Consider the following 22,055-nt stretch of genomic DNA (forward strand, 5'->3'; position numbering starts at 1 on the left):
ACTAGTGCCAAGGCTGTTTGAAGGGGTATGAAGAAAGCCCAGGCACTGGGACAGCGGCACTGGGAATGAACATGAAGGGACAGTTTGAAAGGTGCTTTGCAGAAATTAGTGGGATTGTGTGACGGTTAAGATAGATACTAAAGAGAAAAGGGAAAAGAAGAATCAGAGATGCCCTTCAGGAGTTGTTCAAACCTGGGTTCCATGCTGAGCTCCTTCAAACACACAGAGGGCATTCTACATTTTTATGTTATTGGAGAGAAAATTATACAGAGCTTCTGGACCACATCAGAAGCATATGACTGCTCCTGAAAGAACCGGATGCCCAATTTCCTATCTCTATAGGTTGAGGATTGCTTTTCAACCCATACATTTGGGAGAATGCTTTGCAGATAATAAAGTATTAACATTATTCCCACCAGTGCAGGAACAGTTGTCTGGGTGGTAGAGAACCTACTTTTCAATCTCCTGCTCTCTGAAGGCCCACTCCTTCCTCTCCATTTCATTCATCATCTTCCTCCTCTTCTCAAACTGGGAGGTGTCACTCAGAGCGGGGAGAGTGGCTTCCCAAGCACGCTTCTCGCGGGCTCTTTCTATCATCTCCACCTCAGCTTGTCCTGCTGGGAGACCCCGACCTGCAGGATGAACAGCACAGCTTAGGAACAAGTGGGCCGACCCACGCACCCCCCAGTATATAATTAACTCCCTGTCAGTTCCTTTCCTCTTCTCTAAATTCAAGGGCCATGACAGGATAACGTGACATTAGGGAACAGCCTCTAGATGTGCCTCACAGCTTGTTTTATCTGTGCCCCACTGCCTCTTGCTAGTAATTGAGCCATAAGACATTTTAGTTGCATGTAAGATGCTGGAATGCATTTGAAGAATATTAAGTGACTACTGAATAATCACACCTTGGAATGCTCTGTAATAAACAAATTTATATACTGAAATACAAGATATTTTCAGAGCCCTGAGGTGGGGAAAATATGGGGTAGGGAATTTGTTGGATAAAAGTGAAAAATATATACTTTTTTTTTCTTTTTTGTGAGTCAAGGTCTCACTCTGTTGCCCAGGCTGGAGTATAGAGGTGTGATTACAGCTCACTGTGGCCTTGACCTCCCGGGCACAAATGATCCCCCCACCTCAGCCTCTCAAGTAGCTGGGACTACTGGCATGTGCCACCACACCTGGCTAATTTATTTTTATTTTTTTGTAGAGACAAGGTTTCACCATGTTGCCCAGGCTGGTCTCAAACTCCTGGTTTCAAGCAATTCTTCCGCCTCAGCCTCCCAAAGTGTTGGGATTACAGGTGTAAGCCACTTGGCCAAATACTTTTTTAAAAAATAACAGAAAATGAAGACACTAATCACTAGCTGAGAATTCACCATCTTTGGGTTTTGTCCCCACAGTGAATGTAAAATTTAGGGCTATCTCTTACCTCCAACTTTAAGCATTCAAAGACACAATACCTGTAGGTCAGGCAGGAGGATATGGCCACTGGATATGTCTCCTGACCAGCTCCGAGACACTGGCTGAGACCTAAACCAATGTATGCCTCCCTGGATCAAGTTTTGAGGATGCCAGCACGCTTAGGTGCCTAGCACCTCTAAATGTGGCCTTGCAAAAGCAGGTAAAGGAAAGGGAGGCTGGAACAAGTTTCCTGTTTGATCACTGAACCACAATAAGCCAACCTTTGTTTTATTTTCATTTAAAAATATAACTATATTTTTATATATATATAATTTTATATATATATAGTTATATATGTAACTATATATACAGAAAAATCCAAGGAAATAAGTAATAAGTCATATTTCTACCACGTACAGTAGGGCATGCCTAAGATTTTTGTCTTATTTCAGATCTTTTGTAATGTTTATGCTTTTAAAAAGCAAATAAGTGACATATGAATTCACTATCTCTTGTTTTTAATATTAGGGTATTGTTAGCCAGGCGTGGTGGTGGGCACCTGTAGTCCCAGCTACTTGGGAGGCTGAGGCAGAAGAATCGCTTGAACCTGGGAGGCGGAGGTTGCAGTGAGCCGAGATCACTCCACTGCACTCCAGCCTGGGTGACAGAGCAAAACTCCATCTCAAAAACTAAATAAATAAAAATAAAATAAAATAAAATTAGGGTATTATAGAGAAGGCTAAAATTCTGTACTCTGTTTCCTCATTCTGATCACCTTCCCAGAGGCAGTCACAATGATGCATTTAGTGAGGAGTAATACTACCAGCTCATCTTTTTACTTTTATAGATGTATACAGAAGTAAATAAATCTGTATACAAAATACCATATATATGTGTGTGTATATATGTATATATATGTATCTGCATATTATTTTGTGGGTCTTGCGTGGCATTTTCTTTAGTAATTAAAAAAATAACTATGAAAATCATACCATAAATATGCAGACTTAACAACTGTACACATTTTGTCATATATACTTCACATTTTTTAATAAAACATTGAAACCTTATAAATAAAGCCGATGTACCTTTTAACTACCACATTGAACCCCATTCCCTTCTCTCATTTCCCAAAGTAAACACAAAAAGGAATTTGTAATTTTCTATTCAATCTTAACATTTTATATACAAATGTATGTGTCAATGAATTATAATAATAATAAAACCTAACATTAATTACTTAAGCATTTTTATTACACCAAGCACTTTTTTTTTTTTTTTTTTTTTTTGAGATGAAGTCTTGCTCTTGTCACCCAGGCTGGAGTGCAATGGCGCGATCTCGGCTCACTGCAACCTCTGCCTCCCAGGTTCAAGCGATTCTCCTGTCTTGGCCTCCCTAGTAGCTGGGATTACAGGCACCTGCCACCACCCCCCCGGCTCATTTTTTTTTGTATTTTTGGTAGAGACAGGGTTTCACCATGTTGGCCAGGGTGATCTCAAACTCATGACCTCAGGTGATCTGCCCGCTTCAGCCTCCCAAAGTGTTGGGATTACAAGCATGAGCCACTGCGCCTGGCTATTTAAGCACTTTTATTATGCCAAGCACTTTTCTAATGCATTTAATCTTCAACAAATCCCTATCACATAAACATAATTATGCCTGTTTTACAAATAAAGATACTGAAGGGCTAAAAGTCTAAGTAGCTTGCACATGGCAGTCTGAACCTTGTATTTTTGTGCACTATACTATACTTCCTGTCTAGTAAAAGCAAATATGAACCAAAAATGAAATCTACAGAAGCAAGACACAGTGCTGATAAACGTTTAATATTTACATACATGGTATTGTACTATAGCTATTCATTCTGCAACTTGCTTTTTTTACTCATCTTTGTTTTGGAAGCCTAGCTGTGCTGATATACACAGATCTAGTTTCCTTCTGCCACTGTAAGGCTTTATTACAATTTAAGCTATCTATCTTCTCAAATGACATTTAGATTGCTTTTAATTTTTTGATCATACATAATGTTGCAACAAACATCCTTGTACTGGTTTCATTGTACCATATGTGAGCTTCTCTAGGATTCTTAGAAGTAGAAATGCTAGAGTCTAGCAGCTACATCATAAAATATGATCATTTTTAATTCTGGATATTGCTTAATTTACCCTCAGAAGTATATTTTTGCCCCTGCCTTCTGAGATCCCCTGATGGTTCCTCTCCCATGGTGCATGCTTCACTTCCTCCCACATTGCATCTGCCCAATCTCAGCTGCTTTTTGCAGTCCTTAAAAATATTTAGTGGTTCATGAATTACATATATTTTTAGTTTTACTGAAAATGGAGTTTGTGGGAGTATTGTTGTTTTTGCTTTTGTATAATTTCTGGGAAGAGAAGTTGAAAAGTGCTAGTTTACCCAGGCGTAGTTATATTGAGAGTGGGAATCTGGATTAGAACTACTTGAAGGTATAAATTATTTGAGGGAGAAGTCTTATCTATTCAAGCATGAGTTTCCCATTGATAAATATGCTCTCTCTTCATCAAATCTTTGTTTATGTGCTTAAAGAATAATTTATACTTTTCACCATAAATCCCTTGCACGTTTTTATTAAGTGATTCCCTAGGCACTTTGTTATTCATTGCTATTGTGCATGTAATCTTTTTCAGCCAAGTGCGGTGGCTCACCTGTAATCCCAGCACTTTTGGAAGCCGAGACAGGAGAGAATTTCTAGGTCCAAGAATTGGAGACCAGCCTGGGCAACATAATGAAACTCCATCTCCACAAAAAAATATATATTTTTTAATTAGCGTGGCATGGTGGTGTGGACTTGTGGTCCCAGCTACTTGGGAGGATGGGGTGAGAGAATCACTTGAGCCATAGGGTCTGAGGCTGCAGTGAGCTATGATCACATTACTACACTTCAGCCTGGGCAACAGAGTGAGACTCCCATCTCTAAAACAAATAAATGAATGTAATTTTTTTCAATATTTTTTTTTTTGGCAGAGTCTTGCTCTGTCACCTAGGCTGGAGTTCAGTGGTGCAATCTTGGCTCACTGAAACCTCCTCCTCCTGGGTTCAAGTGATTATCCTGCCTCAGCCTCCCAAGTAGCTGGGACTACAGGCATATGCCACCATGCCCAGCTAATTTCTCTGTATTTTTAGTAGAGATGGGGTTTCACCATGTTGGCCAGGCTGGTCTTGAACTCCTGACCTCAGGTAAATAATTTTTCTTTTCTTTTTCTTTCTTTCATCTTCTTCTTCCTTTTTTTTTTTTTTAGAGACAGGCCGCACTCTGTTGCCTAGGTGGGAGTACAGTGGCAAGATCATAGTTCACTGTACACTGTAACCTTGAACCCCTGGGCTCAAGAAATCCTGCATCAGCCTCCTGAGTAGCTAGGACCACAGGTGTGTACCACCACACTCAGCTAATTTTTCTTTCGTAGAAATGGAGGTCTCACTCCTGGCCTCAATCAATCCTCCTGCCTTGGCCTCCCAAAGTGCTGGGATTACAGGTGTGAGCCACTGCACCTGGCCTCAACAATTTTTCTAATTGTACATTGCTCTCATACAGGAAAGCGACTGATCTATGTTGACTTCTTGGTGAACTCTCTTTTTAGTTCTGATCATTTGATTTTCTAAGTGAGCACGTGTGCAAATAAGGATAGTTTTGCTGCTTCTAATTGCCATGCCTCCATTTTTCTCTTATCTTGCTACACTGACTCAGTGTTCCTCAACCAGGGTGCTATTGCCATAACAGGCAGATAATTATTTGTATGAAACTCCCCCAAGCAGTACAGGATGTTTAGTATCCATGCCAGCCTATCAGCTATACCCTGTCCCATGAGCTAAATACCAGAAGCACTTCCTATCATTATTACATAGAAAAATGCCACTCATATTCCCAAATGTTCCTGAAAGGAGAGATCATAGCCAGACTTGATAAACTCTGGGCTAAGATCTTGTCTACATTGTTAAATAGTAGTGATAATGAGCATTATCAATGTCTTTTTCTTTTAAGGTAAAGCTTCTGAAGTTTCACCTTTAGTATGATGTTTATTACAGGCTGTGGTAGATACTCCTTATTAAGTCTCTAAAGTTTCCTTCTGCTCCCAGTTTATTCAGAGTATATGTCATAAATGAGCATTGCATGCTATAAAATACTTTTTTCTGCATCCAGAGGATTTTTCTTATGTTTTCGGTTAAAACGTAAATTACATGAATGGCTTTCTCGTATTGCAACAAACTTGAATTTCTCTGATTAACTCCATTTGGCTATAAGTCACTCTTTTAAAATACAGCAAGATTAGATTGCTAGTATCTTATTTAGAATTTTTTTGCATATTTCTTCATATGTGAGATTGGCCTGTAAGTTTCCTTACTAGTATAGTTGGCCCTTCATATCCATGGTTCTACATCTGTGGATTTGACCAACTGTAGGTTGAAAATATTTTTTAAAAAACTGTGTCTGTTCTGAACATGTACAAACTTTTTTTCTTGTCATTATTCCCTAAACAATACAATATAATAACTATTTCTGTAGAATTTACATTGCATTAGGAATTATAAGTAATCTGGAGATTAAATATATGGGAGGATGTGTGTAGGTTATATGCAAATACTATGCCATTTTACATAAGAGAATTGTGCATCCAAAAATCTTGGTAGGATTGGAGGGTCCTAAAATCAATGTGCTACCAATACTAAGTAATAACTGTACTGTCCTTATTCAGTTTTCAAATTAAGGCTATACTGGTCTCATAAAATGAATAAATTAACTTTTATTCTGTGTTTCCTGAAAGAAGTTGCATAAAACAGCTTATTTGTTCCTTAAAGGTGTGGTAAACTTACCTGTAAAACCGTTTAGGCCTGGTGCTCTTAAAAGGATTTTTTTTTCTTTTTACCAAGTCAATTTCTACAGTTACTTTTCTATTCAGGTTTGTGATTTCTTCTTAAAACCAATTTGGTAATTTATATTTTCTTTAAAAATTATATAATTTATCTAAGTTTTCTTTTCTTTTCTTTTCTTTTTTTTTTTTTTTTTTTTTTTTTTGAGACAGAGTCTTGCTGCGTCGCCCAGGCTGGAGTGCAGTGGCGCGATCTCGGCTCACTGCAAGCCGCGCCTCCCGGGTTCACGCCATTCTCCTGCCTCAGCCTCCTGAGTAGCTGGGACTACAGGCGCCCGCCACCACGCCGGCTAATTTTTTTGTTTGTTTGTTTTTGTATTTTTAGTAGAGATGGGGTTTCACCGTCTTAGCCAGGATGGTCTCCATCTCCTGACCTCGTGATCCACCCGCCTCGGCCTCCCAAAGTGCTGGGATTACAGGCGTGAGCCACCGCGCCCGGCCCCTAAGTTTTTTTTTTTAATTTATTTATTTGAGATGGAGTCTCGCTCTGTCACCCCGGCTGAAGCGCAGTGGCGCAATCTCGGCTCACTCACTGCAACCTCAGCCTCCTGAGTAGCTGGGATTACAGGCGCCCACCACCACGTCTGGCTAATTTTTGTATTTTCAGTAGAGATGGGGTTTCACCATGTTGGCCAGGCTGGTCTCAAACTCCTCACCTCAAGTGATCCGCCTGCCTCAGCCTCCCAAAGTGCTGGGACTACAGGCGTGAGCCACCACCCCCAGCCTTTCTAAGTTTTAAATATAGGGCGAAAGATATTCATAGCACTCTCGTATTTCTTAAATTGTTTATTCTGTAGTTACTCTGTCGCCCTTTCAATCCCAATACTCTGTTTGCATCTTCTGTCTTCTTTCTTGATACTTCCTACAAGAGGCTTGGCTGTACTACTAATCTTTATTAGAAAATTACTTATGGCCCTAATGACCATTTCTTTTGCCTTTTAAAAGATCTGTATTATCAACTATTTATTTCAACTTTATTATTCATTTAACATGTGAAGACTGAATAGGTTTAAAATGTAAAGCACTTGGATCAGTTCTTGACACATCATAAGCACTTAATTTTATCCCCGCAGTGCTTACAGTGTCATCCTTTTTCACTGCCGTTATTTTTCCCTTATCTTTATGTAAACTTTTCATGAATGTATAGCATACATAAACAAAAACAAACATCCCATACAATCAGCACCCAGATCAAGGAATAGAATATTACCAGAACGCTAGAATGCCCATGATACTCCCTTCCCAGTCTCTACCTGCCCCAAGGATAGCTACCATTCTCATTCCTAATGCGTTAACTTAGTTTTGATTGGTTTTAAGTTTTATGTAAATGAAATCACAGTGTAGGCGCTCTTCTGTATCCTGTTTTGTTCAGCATTATATATGCGATTATATACACATCTACAATCTCCCTTGTAACCACATGTAGTTGTACTTCATTCTCATTATTATATAGAATTCCATTATGTGAATAGACTATATTTTATTCATCCATTCTATGGTTGGTGGACATTTGGGTTGTTTTCAGTTTGGAGTTATCATGAATAATGCTGCTGTGAGTTTTCTTGTATATGTCTTTTGGTGAACACACCTATGCATTTCCGTTAGTAGAATAATGTGCTCATTTTTATTTTTTGATGTATACTTAGGAGTGAAATTGCTGGATTGTAGATATGAACACATTACATAAATAAATTTACTTAATCCTTACAATATCCTATGAGATAGATATTCTTCTTATGTATGAAAATGTCTTTATTTCACCTTCGCTCCTCAATAACAGTTTGGCTGGCAAAAGAATTCTAGGTTTGCAATCATTTTCCCACAGCACCTTAAAGGCAATGCTACAAAATATCCATCTTTTTTTTCCTTTGTAGGTAATCTGAGTTATCTTTCTAATAGTTTTTCTAATAGTTTTTTTCATTTTTTCTTTGTCTTTTATTAGGAGGTGTGAGTTTTTAAAGAATCATTCTGCTTGGTACTCAGTGGAATTTTTCAGTGTGAAGGCTAATGTCTTTCTTTAGTTCTGGGGAGTTCTCAGCCACTGATTCTTGCATTGCTTCTCTACCATTTTCCCTAGACTCATGTCCTAGCCCCCACAGCTCTTCCTTTTCTTTTATCTTGTTCTACCACTATATGTTACATTCTGGAATATGTGTCCATTTAATCTGCCATTTCACTAATTTGCTCTTCAGCTCTGTCTATTCTACTATTGAGTTCATTTTATTTCAAACGTTATAGTTTTCCTCCCCCTTGATTCCAACTGGTTCTTTTCCATGACTCCCATTCTTGTTTTGGTGTTGCTATTTCCCCCTCATCCTTTTGAGAATATAAAAAGCACTTCCTAAGTCCTTTTCAGATTGCTCCATTTCCTGTTTACTCAGAAATTTATTCTTCCATTTCCTTTATTTGTTGTGGGTCACTCCTGGTGTCTCTGTTCCTTCTGTGCTTTGGGGTTCTTGGGTGGAGACCAGCTGCAGGTTTCTCTCATAAGCACCCTGGTCAGTAAGCAGCCTTGACCTGCCAGTGGCTACTACCTAAACTCATTCTTTAGAGCCCTGCTCATCATCACAAGGTGAGGAGTCCAAGGCTCCATGCCCACCTGGAGTTATTTCCAGGTGGTCCTGGAAATCTTTCTACAAATGGTCCCGAGCCTGCTTCCAAAGGTTCCATGGGCCTCTTCACAGGATTCAGATTCCTGAGAGCATACTATATGCTGCTGTTTCTTCACCCTTAAGCCCAAGGTGGGGCCAAATGGCAGCTGTTCATAGGGATGTGTGAACACTGGGAAGAAGAGCTGGGGTAATCACGGGCATGCATGACAGGCCCCTCAGACGTAGAGCAGAGCCAGGGTGGGGAGAGAAAAGGGAAGGCCACAGCAGGCTCTCGCCTCACTGCTGCATTGCAGTATGGAATCCCAGGAGTCTAAGAATTCTAATTTAAACTTGTCCTTTTAACTTGTTATAAAGATGTTTGTGAAAAAACACACACGTATTTTACTTAACAGATATTAGCTTGATTTATAAGTTTAAAATATCTATACGCATGGTAGGTGGGCCTCCCTTAAGAGTCCTGGGTCCCACAAATGGTAGGAGTAGGCCTGGCTCATAGAGGCTTTTATTGACACTTTAACCTCAGTTCTGCTATGACAGTGTACCAGATTAGGTTGTTTTTTTGTTTGTTTGTTTTTTGCCTAGTGAAGCATTTCTGAGCCTCTGCCTGGCTCTTGTCCTTCTGCAGTTTAACGCCAAGTCCTTATCACACCAAGAGGTAAAGTCCAAGGGCACAGGCAGGAATGTCTGACTCTGCTCTGTCTGTAATCTTTATCGGGCAGGCACCAGGCTTCAGTTGCACCTGTGTGCAGGAGAAGGGCGCTGGCCCCTCCCCTTCAGGCAGGTGACTTGGACCTGGTTCCCTGCCATGCACAGCTCCTACTCACCACCAAAGGTTCCCAGCTACTTCTTTCTTAGGAAAAAGTCTCCATTTCTACATTACGAATATTTTCTTTCTTGCTTTTAAGTGTGTCTATATGTTTATTAATTCTTTCCTGTAATTTGTATGCATTCAGAGCAGAAAGGGAAGGTTTCAGCATATTTTTAATTTGCCATCTAGGCCTGAAAGTAGAGCCTCTGCTTTAAAGTACCGGTGTTGGGCCAGGCACGGTAGCTCAAGCCTGTAATCCCAGCACTTTGGGAGGCTGAGGTGGGCAGATCACGAGGTCAGGAGATCGAGACCATCCTGGCTAACATGGTGAAATGCCACCTCTACTAAAAATACAAGAAAAAAATTAGCCAGGCGTGGTAGCACGCACCTGTACTCCCAGCTACTCGGGAGGCTGAGGCAAGAGAATCACTTGAACCCAGGAGGCAGAGGTTGCAATGAGCCGAGATCGCACCACTGCACTCCAGCCCGGGCAACAGAGTGGGACTCCGTCTCCAAAAAAAAAAAGTATGGGTGTTGAGAATGCTTAATCTGGATTCATAAAGTGGGCCAGGAAAGAAGAATGAAAACTAGAGCCCAGATATAAACATCTTCTTTGCCTGGGATGCAGACTTGATCACAGCTATCTGTTACAATGGGGGGAAAGTAATCTCATTTAAAAATCATTACCATGTATCAACTATCTCTATGTCCTTGGAGGAATTAGTTAACCTCTCTGGTTCTCGGTTTCCCAGCTATTAATACAACTAAGTGAGTTAGATAAGCTAATTTCTAATAATTTCTAAAGGTACTCTCACTTATTAATTTCATAGGTTCACATAATATAGGCCTAGGCCAGACTTTATTACATTCTAAGAGTTAATTTCTGAGCCTGAAAGATATTTAGCATTTCAGAGATAATATCAAGTCATCCAAATCATCTAATGAAGTATATAAGGGAGGTTTGGTAAATTAAGATATTTTAGCACATTAAGATAATATGACATACATAGGAATGTGCATTCAGTATTTTACACTCAAAGCTTATGTTTAAAGAAGTATGATTGCTCAATGAAAACGAAGTGATTCACTAGGAGAGAGAAATGAGAGGACATAGGTGAGTAGTCAGCAAAGCAACTGCAATATGAAGGTGAAATTCAGCTTCACAGATAGAGTACGATAAAACTACTTACAATAAAAAGATAGTATCTTTATTTGACCAGAGGTATCAGAAAAATTATGAGTCTATGAAGTTGCTGTACTGAGTAAGACACTTTATACAGCAACACTGTAAACCACAATTGCCTGTACATGGGCCATTTGAACAGCATGTGTGGTTATCAGCACTGTCATCTGCCAATAGTCAGGAGGTTTACCAACTTACCCCAAGTAAGCGTAGCCAAGGTCAAGAGCTCAGGGATTGAGTCCTGACATACTACATATTCTGGAGAGTATGGATCTGTTTGAACGTCAGCATCCCGATAATCAGTCTGAGTGCCCACAGTAGACTTTGAAGGGATGGATATGTGCTTAGTAGAAGTAGGAGGAAAAGTGTATGGTTCTGCCCTAAAAGGGAAAAATCAGTTTAATAATTGAAACCTGTTATGATCACTTAAAATATTATATAATCAAGTAGAAACAAATCTTCGAAGCTTCGTCAAGTCCATTCCTCCTTTAAATGTTGACAGGTACAAAGTCATGAATCCATTATAACCAGGATTATGCGCCCAAATCTTGAGAGAATTGCCTTGTTATTCTCACCTCTGCCAGGAAACTGAGTGGGTCAAAGTACCATGGTTGACCCACAAAAGTGCCTATTTATATGTGTCCCTGGGCAAGGTTGTAGAACAGAGCTATTCTAGAATGCTGTACAGCACTTCTGGACCTGTTCAGCATTACTACATTCTCTGGTTTCTTTCTTCTTTGTTTCAGTTCGATACTCACTCTGTTTCCCTCCAGAAATATGGGAGCAAAGAAAAGAGAAGAGATGGTTTCTGCTGAAAGAAAGAAAGAGAAAAAGGAAGGAAGGGAGGAACGAAGGCAGGCAGGCAGGCAGACAGGCTCTATCTGGATAAATGATTCAATAATTTAATGCTAGGATCACTTTGTTATTAACATGCGGGAAAGTTACCTTGTCTCTTGCAGAAAAATTAATTCTAGATCTTTAAAAAAATTAATGTAAAAATGAGACTATAAAAGTACTAACAGGAAACATAAGTCAATATTTATATCATCTTTGAGTGAAGGTATTTTTAAGCCTGGCTTAAAAGCCAGAAACTATAAAAGGAGATGATCAATAGAATTGAGGGTAAATTTCAACTTCTATGCTTCAAAATATCACAAACAAATTTAAAAGGTGAATGGCAAACTTAGAAAAAGGTTTTGGAACATATATGATAAAAAGTTTAAATAGCCTTTCTATATAAAAAGCCCTTGTAAATCAATTAGGCAGTTAAATACCCCATGGAAAAATGAGTAAAGGAGAATTCACAAAACAAAAAGTAAAACTTCTAACAAACATATGAGAAGATAATGAAAATAACTAGTAATCAAAGAAAAGTAAAACAGCAAGATACTATTTTATGCTATTTTATCACATAAGCAAAGATTTAAAAGATTGAAAGTACCTAGCATTGATTATGTTGTGAAGAAACAGGCCTTCTCATAAACTGTTGACGGAAATACAAATAGGTACACCTAACTGACAAGTTAAAATAAGCTTTGCTCCAGCATTTCTTTTTTTTTTTTTTGAGATGGAGTCTCGCTCTGTCGCCCAGGTTAGAGTGCAGTAGTGCGATCTCGGCTCACTGCAAGCTCCGCCTCCTGGGTTCAGGCCATTCTCCTGCCTCAGCCTCCCGAGCAGCTGGGACTACAGGTGCCCGCCACCACGCCCAGCTATTTTTTTTGTGTGTGTGTATTTTTAGTAGAGACAGGGTTTCACCATGTTAGCCAGGATGGTCCCGATCTCCTGACCTCGTGATCTGCCCATCTCTGCCTCCCAAAGTGCTGAGATTACAGGCGTGAATCACCGCGCCCGGCTGCTCCAGCATTTCTACTCCTAGGAAGTTATTCTAGGAAATAACTGGACAGGTATTCAAAGATATATATGTAAACATGTTCATAAAGTCTCATTTATAAGAGTGAAAAATTGGAAACTTAAATGATCACATCAATACAAGAATTGTTTAAAAAAATATGACACAGTCATAATGGAATTTATGCAGCTATTCAAAATAATAATGTAATCTATACCTGTGAGCATTCAAAAATGTCCATGATTCATTGTAAAGTAGAAAAAAATGACACTATTAAATGGTACGTATAGTAGGATTCCATTTTTACATTTTAAAACTGTGTTTTTATGCATACAAAAATACCTAGATGTATATACAATAAAATAATAGTAATTATTTCTAGATGGTAAAATTATACAGATAATTTTTTTCATCTTTATACTTTTCTGAATCTTCTCTTTTAACATGTACATGCATTGCTTCTAGAATAAGAAAAAACCAATATAGCCACTTTGACTTAAGACATTTTTTTCAGGTTGGTGAAAGCACTGATTAAATTATATAAATAACTAAAGATGAAGGCAATAACAGAGATATTTCCATTTTGAAAAACAGAGGCAATGGTAAGAGCTTATATACGAGCACAGCAAATACATACACCAAAGATCTTTAAAAAAAAAAAAAAGGGCGAGGTGCAGTGGCTTATGCCTGTAATCCCAGCACTTTGGGAGGTCAAGGCAGGCGGATCACGAGGTCAGGAGTTCGAGACCAGCCTGGCCAACATGTGAAACCCCGTCTCTACTAAAGATACAAAAAATTAGCTGGGTGTGGTGGCACTTGCCTGTAAACCCAGCTACTTGGGAGGCTGACGCAGGAGACTCACTTGAACCCTGGAGGTGGAGGTTGCAGTGAGCCGAGATCGCACCACTGCACTCCAGCCTGAGTGATGGAGCAAGACTCCATCTCAAAAAATAAATAAATAAATAAATATAAAATAAAAATTTTTTTAGAAAGCATTTCAAGCCAGTTAGAAAGAAATACCTGCTTGGAAGTTCAACCTGTGCTGGAGCGAGTACTTTACATAGTTTTTTTTTTTTTTTTTTTTTGTCTTGTTTTGTTTTTTTGAGATGGAGTCTCACTCTGCCACACAGGCTTGAGTGCAGTGGTGTGATCTCAGCTCACTGCAACATCCACCACCCGGGTTCAAGTGATTGTCCTGACTCAGCCTCCCAAGTAGCTGGGATTACAGGTGCCCACCACCTCACCCAGCTAATTTTTGTATTTTTAGTAGAGTCAGAGTCCCATCATGTTGACCAGGCTGGTCTCAGACTCCTGACCTCAAGTTATCCTGCTGCCTCGGCCTTCCAAATTGCTGGGATTACAGGTGTGAGCCACCGCGCCCGGGCTTGAGTTTCTAATGCTGAACTGTAACTGCTATTGAAGTCACTTTCCAGTAGTTGCTACAAATTTCTAACATGTAGATAATACATGGCTTCTTATGTTTTCAGTAGAAATTATTCTACTATAAAATTCTAGTTGAAGAAATAACTTCAAATCAGCTTTATGTCATCCGAAGTTACATGAAGTTTTATTATATTAGTGCACCATTATCTTGAATCAAGAGAATAAATTATTTTTTCTCAAATTGAATAATTACACATTTGAACCATCTGATCAAATGTGCTTAGTTTATGATAAGGCCTAATGAACTCTTCTGATGAAGGTTTCTGGCTTCGTATCTTTCCAGGTGGGTCAGGGAATAGAATGTAAAAGAGGAAAGCTACTTTGAACTCTTTCAGTAACTTAATACGTGGTTTCTTAACTAACTTCTTAATTTCTCCAACCTGTTTTTCCCCATTTCTGTTGGTTTTAGGGGAGAGTAAAATATGAGTAACAAAGAGCAATGATCCCTTTCCCACCTCCTCCCCAACCTCAAACAGGACCCAAACTCAGAAAGGTCCCACATCTGCTCCATGCTGGCCTGACCCCTGCTGTGTCCTGGCTCCTGCCCTCAGGCTCACCTGCTCTGGCTTTAGTACTCTTATGGCAGCCAGGGCTGTTCTATGTGTTCTATCCAGGCCCTTCCTCCTCCACCACTGCCTAGGCACCAGGAGCATGCACTGTCTGCCATACCTACAGTCTTCTAGATTTTCTCTCCCAGCCCCAAAAGAGCTGTACAGAGAGGGGCTTCACAAACCTAGCAAATCCTGTTCTACTATGAACTTCATTGAATGTTTTAAAAGCATTAACTTTTTATTCTCTTTGAAAAGGTGCTTATGTAGAATCCTAAGGAAAGCCTCCAACAGCTAGCCATGAAAGGAGTGTGGCTGGAGAAGGCCAGCTGGTCCCAAGACAATTCCATCCCTGATAACACAAGGTGGCATTATACTCACTGCTCAGAAACAAACATACTGGAATTCCAGAATTGACCTCACTCAGGAATACCGATTCACTCTTTAAAAAGTTCTAAGAGAGATAGAGAGTAGCTACAATGTCAACTATCATGGTTTAACTCTTGGATGGAATCTTTATCCCTTGTGTCACAGTTATTTAGGGAGGAGTCAGGGAAGTCATGGTGTTCATCACTGCAGGCCTCTGAACTCCCTAGAATTAGTTTAACAACTTTTAGACTGAGGCAGTTATGACCTCCAAAGCAGGTAATTCAGTGAGCCTGATTTTAAAGAATTACCAGAAGGATCTTTAGGGATCTACATAGCTCATAGCTCCCCTTTTGCTCATACAAAACATTTCATAGAATGTAAGTCTACAGCTATTTCTGGATAAACTGGTACCCCAGGAAGTTGCTGTCTGGGGAGAGCAGGGAATCTGTACTCCATCTCTATAAAGAGCCAAAGGCATCCACACAGTCTTAAAAAAAAGTCAAGGGTGAAGTAGAGTCATAACTAGCATTTATCTTGAGGATTACAGACATTTAATAACATATGTCCTATTCATATGATGATATATATTATTAGGAATAACTATATTCTTTAAATGCACCCTTGAAAACCTAGTCCTGAATAAATTTGTATTCAGAAATATGAGACCTTATAAAAGGTTTCTATTCCTGATAATTTCATGAATACCTTGGACTTTTTTCTCTTATAGAAATATTAAATTATATTAACGGAGGAAAGAGTGTAGCAAAAATTAGATTTTCAAAGGAATACTCTACCAGTCTGCTGTCTTGTCCTGAAACTAGAGATGAGAAATACACATTTGTCTCGGATTCAGCCCTTGTCCCTTACCTCCCTCTTACCTTGGTTCACTCCGTTGTGGGGCAGAAACCATGTTTTATTTATCTTTGTATACCACATTGTCTGTGTAGATTAGATGGTTATTAAGTTATAAAATTCTAGCATTCAAAAAATATTACATGACTGATTTGTTTATTTAATGAAATGCTGAAGAACTGTCATCAAATAAGTGTTTCAGAGAAGCAAAAGAAGATATCTAAAGCACTTTTCAACTTTTTTAAACTACAACTGCTACAATTTGAATATGTGTCTGTGTCTTCTCCAAAATCCATGTTTAAACTTAGTCCCCATTGTGGCGGTATTAAGAGGTGAGGCCTTTAGGGGAAGTGATTAAGTCATGAGGACTCCACTCTTATCAATAGATTAGTGCCTTATAAAAGGATTGGAGAGAACTAGCTTAGGTCCTTTTTGCCCTTCCACCTTCCACCACGTGAGGACACAGCATTTGCTTCTTCTGCCATGTGAAGACACAGCAAGAAGGCCCTCACCAACACTGACTGCCCACTGGACTGCCTTGCTTCTTGGACTGCCCAGCCTTCAGAACTTCAAGAAATAAATTTATTTTATTTATATCACCCAATCTGTTAATTTGTTATAGCAGCACAAATGGACAACTGTAAGAAATACATTTTATATCATAATCCATCATATACATATAAACATATGCATATATTTTTCTGAAACAAAGGTTATAAACAAAAACCAACTTACCCTCCATATACCTGATGCTTTGGTTACTTTCTATTCTGTTTCATGTTTTAAAATGCTGCTCATGACACACTAGAAGATTTCATACCCTTCTAATGCTTTGTGATCCACAATTTGAAAAATAGTGATTTAGAGAACTATCTTCTAAGAAAAAATATGGAAGCAAACAATTAATAAACCATTCAAATAATGGTTACTTACTTGGACACGGCATAAACAACATTGAATGGCATCTGCTGAAAAAATGGAAGAAAAGGCCTGGGAGGAAAAAGAAAATATAAATGTGTGGGACTTTTGCAATGAATGCACTCAAAGCTCTCTTCCAGCTCTAATATTTGTCCCTTAAAAATCAGTGAGCTTAAATATCCCATCTATCAGTGTTACTCAAACTTCTGGATATACAAAATCACTGCAGGGTGGGGAGGTTCTTGTCTAAAATGCAGATTCCCAGATCTGGCCCATGAGATTCAGTAAATATAGGGCAGAGCCAATGAATGTGCATTCTTAATAAACACTCCAGTATTTTCTCTTCAGATGGTAAACAAATCACACTTGAAGAAGCCACACAAGCCACACTTTAAGCCCTGTACTTGGGCTTCAGCCGGCCATTAGTTCCCAGCAACTTCTCAAGTTCCTGAGACATTCTGAAATTCACAATGATTTAATCTAAAGCCTCCCCCTAAAAGTTAAGACTTGTATAGTTAACAGTTAAGAATTTAACATTTCTCTGAAAAAGTCAGCATCACAAAATTTCCATAAGGAGGTTGCTCATAAATAATAATGTGGATTAGAAATTTACTTTCTCAAGGAAGCTTATGCAGATGTGGTATCAAGACTATTTTTTCTAACTCCAGTAAGATATATAAGGAAATCCCCATCTAATTTTAATTTGATTTGAGTATATGGTTATTGCACGGGCATAAATCACAAATGAAATAAAACGAACCTTTTGGCCATGTTGGTTTGGGCAAGATTCACACAAAGAGAACAAATGTTATCCCTCTGAACACAAGTTTCCCCTTCACTATGACTTCATGGTATCTCCACTGTGTCTCATTCATTTGATGACTTCATTTCAAATGTTTTCAAATACATATTCTTAGTTGCAATCAGTATCTCTAAAGTCAAGCAGGCTTAGTTTGAACCCTAGATCTACCCCTTGCTAGCTTATATGACCTTGAGCAATCTATTTATCATCTCTCAGTCTCAGCTTCATTATTGGTAAAACGGGGATCATATATATCTTAGCCTACATTTCTGTTGTAAAGATTAGATGATATGCATGTAAAGCACTTAAAATAGAGTCTGGCACATTGTATGCACTGAAAAATGATAACTGTTATTATTACCATAAAGAGGTTCTCTAATAATATTAGGGCTCAAATATTCATTAGTAATTACGTTCTACCTTTCAAAGTATTTATAGCGATTCTTTCCAGTAACTTCAGGATCTTCATAAACTTCTCTAGGCATCTGAAAAGAAGTGTCAGTTCTAAAACGAAGCAAGAAAACATTATTCAAGTCTAAAATATTTCCACATATAATTTCTATTTAATATTTCTATGTGTATAGAGTAGGAGCTACACAGAGTATCTCATACTGAGAGTAAAGTCTTCCATAACCTGCATTTGACTGCCATACAACTTAGAGTATATATGATTCTTCCCCTGCCCTGAGCCAGGAGGAAGCAAGAGCTGAGAAAAGAGTGGATTTATGAAATCCCACATACAAAAATGCCCAATTTTAATTAAAAGCACACAAGAATAACAAAATATTAAAAGACAATTTTTTTTTTTTTTTTTGAGATGGAGTCTCGCTCTGTCACACAGGCTGACTCAGCTCACTGCAAGCTCCATCTCCTGGGTTCATGCCATTCTCCTGCCTCAGCCTCCCGAGTAGCTGGGACTACAGGTGCCTGCCACCACACCCGGCTAATTTTTTGCATTTTTAGTAGAGACGGGGTTTCACCGTGTTAGCCAGGATGGTCTCGATCTCCTGACCTCAAGATCTGCCCACCTCGGCCTCCCAAAGTGCTGGGATTATAGGCGTGAGCCACCGTGCCTGGCCAAAAGACAATTTTTCTATGTCCAGCCTAAAAGGCTTTATAATTTTTAATTTACTAAATGTGAACTTGTAAGTAATTAAAAGAATAAAGAATTCGACTTATCCTTGAAGGTGCTTTGGCCGCAAGTTTCCAAAAAATATTTTAGATATTAGCAGAAAAGAGCACTTTCAGTTGCTAAGTTAGATCCAAGCAACAACAAACTCAGTCATCCCTGCGTTTGGCGGTGAGTTGTCATTGTCATTATACACACACACACACACACACACACACACACACACACACACACACGAGACAAAATTATATATCTATTATATATAATCAGGCTTGTTTAGTCAAAAGAGGTTTAGAAAGAAAATTTCGCCTAGGTATAACACCACAACTGAACATTTTAAAACCACACATGGTAAATGAATTTTTAAAAATGTTTTTAATGCATTTATTTTAGGCCCTGGAGCCACCCAACACTTACGTGGCGAGCTGCCGGAGGGCTGCTCTGTGTTTCTCCTCATGTCCCTTCCATTCCCGACTGATAAATGGTGGGACAGGATCTGACTTGCTCCAATATAGAGAATATCTTGGATAATGGATCAGGTTACTGAACATGGTTTTAAACCTGGGAACTTTTCTCTAATGTTAGGGAAGGGAGGCAAAGGACAAAATGATACCATCAGCTTTTCTAAAGCATTTTATTTACATTGTAAACTCTTTTTAAAAACATACAAAACAATGTATACAGCATAGGAAGAGGGGTTATTGCTACATGCACAGAATATCTTTAAATAGATGCCCAAGAAACTGATGACAATGGCTGTTTATGTGGAGGGGCTGGGGAGCAGGGCTAGAATTTACTGCATACTGTATATGCTTTTGTACTACTTGAATTCTTTTAACATGGGCATATATTATTATATTTATCCCATTGAAATAAATTAGCTTATGAGTTCTCTATTCATTATTAGTGACTTAATCCTCACAATGAGCCACAAGTATTAAGATGCTTTGCCCCCTAGTAATCTTGGCAAGGTAATTTCTGTGGAACCTAAAATCCAGTGAAGATTTGGTGATTAGTCAATCTGATCAATGCAGTTAGGCAAACTAGATGGTTCAGGTTCAGTAGGTAGCCTTGGCTGATGAATTAGACATACCAGTCTGCTGCGAATCAGGGTGGCTTGGATATTTGCCTGTGTGTGGTCTTTCTCACTTGACACAATAAACAATGGATCTGCAAAATAAACAATCAAGTAGCATAACAAATAGAACATATCTACCCCTAAGCTGAGAATAATGGCAAAGCAATGTAATCTCTTAATTGGAAAACAAATTTAAAAGTTTAAATATTGCCCGACTTTGCAGCAGCTCATGCTCTGTTGTGCATGTGGCTCTGTTACTCTACCACTTCTGCCAGCAACAGTTGTCAAGATGTTTTTCTTTTCTGAGTATTCCAAGTCAGCTTACGGAAGTGGAATTCATAAAGAAAGTCCAGCATGTTTTCAAGTACTACACCCTAAACACACTTTCTTCTCTCCTATGAACAAAACTCCTTTTGAGCCTGGGTAGCCCAAAAAATTCTTCAAGGGAAAGACTTTGTATATATGCACTATGCCAATTTGCAAGTGAAAGAAGCAATACATTTATACTATCTCCCATATTTGGTGCACTAGAAAGATGCAAACCACATGATATCTCAGAATTGGTAAACACGGTTAAAAAAAAATCAGCTATCTTCAGAATTCACCCCTTAAGTTTGTAAGTTTGCTGATGATGGGACTGTTATTTTTACAGAGTTCAACAAAATATTGCCCTGCTATTATAAGTATCTGTTTATCAGGTATATCTTTAAAGTGATGAAGAGAATTCATGATTGACTATACTGTACCACCCTTTAAAATCAACTGATTTGCCATTAAATTAATGAGCAGCCTTCAGATACACTTGATTTCCCAAGTAGACTTGTCTCTGGGGAGGCAAATACCCTGACCAGCTAGTCTAGATAACATGGTAACACATATTTCTCCATAGAAATTAATAAATTGGGGGTTGTGATTTAGAAATAAGTCTCTTTTGAATTTGGATAATGTGTGTCAATTCCTAAAACCTAATAATTCATTGGTAACCCAACAAATACGATTTACTGAATGCAGACATTGGACATTCCCACCAAGGCTGAAAAACTGCAAGAGGCTCAGGCTCTTTTTGCTCCTGCATTCAACACATGTTTATTGACTGGCTACTCTATCTAGGTGCTTAGAATACATCAACAAAACGACAAAAATCTTTGACTTCATGAGAGAAAGACAATAAATAACAAACATAATAAACTAGCAAATTACACATTAGAATTTGAGGGTTGTTATTTTTAAAAAAGAATAAATCAGGTAAGGAAGATTGGTTGCAATTTTAACTAGGGTGGTCAGGGCAGGCCCTTGAGAAGGTGGCCTGTAAGGAGACTTGAAGGTGAGGGAGTTAGCTAGTTAGATATCTGAAGAACATTCTAGGATGGGAGCATGCCTGATACATCTGAAGAACAGCAAAGTCCCTAGGATGGGAACATGCCTGATACGTCTGAAGAATAGCAAAGAAACCAGGACGAATGAGGCAGAATGAAGGAGGGGAAACAGAGTAGATAAGAGGCCAGAGAAGTAACTAGGGAACTGATCACATAGGGCTTTGTAGGGAAGGGTAAAAGAGCCTGGAAAGGTGTTCAACTTTGCACCACCACAGTTCTGTCAAGGTGGAAACCTGGCCCAAGGCCAGTCAATTCATTGGCAGCCAACAACCAATCTTAAATTTCTAACTTAAATTTTCAGCTACAATACACAAAGATGCTATACAATTGGTGGTGAGCTTTAGGGCTAATTAGTCAAGAAGCATGCCACCCTAGTCCCTATCATAGTAAGAGAAATCCATACACAAGAGGCTTTCTGCCAGATGGAAGGAAGCAAGCATAGTGACGTGCTGCTTAATGATGGGGATACATTCTTAGAATCGGGTCATGAGGTGAGTTTATCGTTGTGTAAATATCAGAGGGTACTTAACACAAACCTAGCTGGTATAGCCTACTCCACGCCTAGGCTATATAGTATAGCCTGTTGCTCCTAGGCTACAAACCCATACAGCATGTTATTGTACTGAATACTGTAGACAGCTGTAACACAATGGTATTTGTATATCTAAACATAGAAAAAGTGATGCATTGTGCTACAATGTTATGACAGCTACAATGTCACTAAGTAATTGGAGTTTTTCAACTTCATTATAATCTTATGGGACCATCCTTATACATGT

General features: G+C 38.8%; 1 protein-coding gene across 3 annotated transcripts in view; it reads right to left on the reverse strand.

Moving 5' to 3' along the window:
• The window catches only part of MAATS1 (MYCBP associated and testis expressed 1), a 65,737-nt gene that overhangs the window by 41,967 nt on the left and 1,715 nt on the right, over nt 1–22,055 (reverse strand). For all 3 annotated transcript variants that reach the window (XR_004027581.1, XM_004091711.2, XM_030801944.1), the window contains exons 2-7: nt 19,916–19,992; nt 19,240–19,397; nt 18,114–18,197; nt 16,907–16,963; nt 11,111–11,292; nt 455–632 (exon numbers count right to left, since the gene is read on the reverse strand). Coding sequence is in view for 2 of the 3 variants with exons in the window: in XM_004091711.2 (XP_004091759.2) it covers nt 455–632; nt 11,111–11,292; nt 16,907–16,963; nt 18,114–18,197; nt 19,240–19,397; nt 19,916–19,992 (736 nt within the window). In the remaining variant the exon portion in view is untranslated. The remainder of the gene's footprint in view (nt 1–454; nt 633–11,110; nt 11,293–16,906; nt 16,964–18,113; nt 18,198–19,239; nt 19,398–19,915; nt 19,993–22,055) is intronic.

This window comes from Nomascus leucogenys, chromosome 21 (genome assembly GCF_006542625.1).
Source record: "Nomascus leucogenys isolate Asia chromosome 21, Asia_NLE_v1, whole genome shotgun sequence".
NCBI lineage: Eukaryota > Metazoa > Chordata > Mammalia > Primates > Hylobatidae > Nomascus > Nomascus leucogenys.